At 41.1% G+C, this 1,846-nt stretch overlaps 1 protein-coding gene across 1 annotated transcript; it reads right to left on the bottom strand.

The window, feature by feature from the left end:
* Positions 2–1,812, bottom strand: LOC104709143 (KH domain-containing protein At4g18375-like; the record flags this gene model as incomplete). Its single annotated transcript, XM_010425800.2, has 4 exons — positions 1,111–1,812; positions 597–1,013; positions 253–510; positions 2–136 (listed from the first exon to the last, which is right to left on the bottom strand). Coding segments are annotated over exons 1-4 (1,392 nt in total), but the record flags the coding sequence as incomplete, so codon positions are not given.

Here is a 1,846-nt window from a genome sequence, read left to right as displayed (position 1 = left end):
CATCTGGTGCAACAGGAACATAAGGCAAGACCGGCATAAGTGCAGAAACAGCACTTTCCCGGTCAAAAACATTGGCTCTTAATCTTGATGTAATTTGTATGAGAGCATCCTTGGCAACGTCAAGTTCTCCGGAGATCTGAACATCAAAAATAACTTCTGCTGTTAACACTCCACGTGAAGGGCTTTAAGCGTGAGAGGATAAACTGCAATGGAAATTAGAGGAGTATCATTATGATATTGTGAATTTTATACCTGAACCATCTCATCATCGTCAGATGCAACTTTTGGGAGATTTTCCTTCCCCAGTACGCGGATGTTAGCTTTGGTCATTCTTCTCATCTCAGTTATGATGGCTCCTCCTTTACCAAGGATACAACCAATCCTAGAACTTGGCACAAGAAGACGAGTCGTGAATGAAACAAGTCCAGAATCTCTTTCCACCTTATCACTGCACTTTGGTTGCAGCCGCATAGCTGCTTCTATGGTTGGGGAATATGCGTCCTCAAAAACCTAAAATAGATTAGAAATTGTAAAGGAAAAAAAGTTGGCTATACTGTTCTTAACTAAAAGACAGAGCCACTGAAAGAAATTCAAACCTCTCTTGCTGAAATAGTTATTAAACAATCGTTTCCTTCAGTTCTAGAGCTATCAACTTTAATGGTTGCTCTGGTTTCCTGTCGAAGCTGATTGATAAGAGCACCACCTTTCCCTATAACACTTGCAATGTTCTCAACTGGGGAAACTAGCCGAATATAGAACTCCGTTGCTGGTGGCTCATTTGTTGGAGGTTGGTATAAAGGGCGAGACCATTCTCCTGCATCACGTCCATAGGAACCCATCAGCGGTGCTATCCCTACAAGTCGAGGACCACCCGCATGGCTCATCAGTGGAGCAGGAGGATGTCCACCAGACATTGTAGAAGAAAGTAGGTTCTGACTACGTGAAGGATTTTCATGAAGGCGAGAGGCAATCTGATGCATAGCCTTCTTAACAATGAGCATTTCTCCATATATCTAGAAAGAAAAAAAAAAAAAAAAAAGCTTAGTGAAAAAGTGATATCATAAGACATTCGCCATAAGAAAAGGCAATAAAAGTAAAACACATAAGTACCTGAATGAGCTCATCTGAACTCAAAGCACAAAGAGGCATGTTTCTGTCCTTAATGATACGAATTTGAGCACCTGTCTCACTCCGAATGTTCTGAACAATCTGGCCACCTCTACCAAGAATACACCCAATCTGATCCGAAGGAACAAGCAACTTAGCAGTAACTTGATGCTCTCCTTCAGGGCTATCTTCACTCTGTGCATCATCTGCAACTACTCTATCATGGATCCTAAACAAAGCATCCTGCGCAGGAGAAAGAACTTTCTCTCCATCTCCAAATGCATTGGTCTCATCACTAGGGCTATAGATCGTAATCACACGTTCATCACACCCCGGAATTGCTTCCCCTATTCTAATTTTCGATCTAGTCTCCGTTCTCAACTGCTTGACAATGTCACCTCCTCTACCAATAACACTCCCAATCTTTTTAACAGGGCAGAGGTATCTGAATACAGTATCGTCACGATCAATGACAAGTGAATCTCTATCATCACCACGATATCTCCTTTTGTTTCCACCATTGTCATCGTAATCAGACTGAGGACGTGACCTCTTTCTATGGCTATCTCTATGATCCGGTGACATTGTTCCAACAACAAAAAAATAGGGAAACAACTCTGTACCTTCCCATCAAAATTATAAAATTAAACAATCAGAACTCTCCAAATCTATAAGTAACCTGAGTTTTTCAACCAACCACAGTAGAACAAAAATATAACATCCACTATTTTTCAACCAA

This window comes from Camelina sativa, chromosome 8 (genome assembly GCF_000633955.1).
Source record: "Camelina sativa cultivar DH55 chromosome 8, Cs, whole genome shotgun sequence".
NCBI lineage: Eukaryota > Viridiplantae > Streptophyta > Magnoliopsida > Brassicales > Brassicaceae > Camelina > Camelina sativa.
Note: the sequence above shows the minus strand (reverse complement) of the source record. Positions and strands in the feature narration are given on the sequence as shown.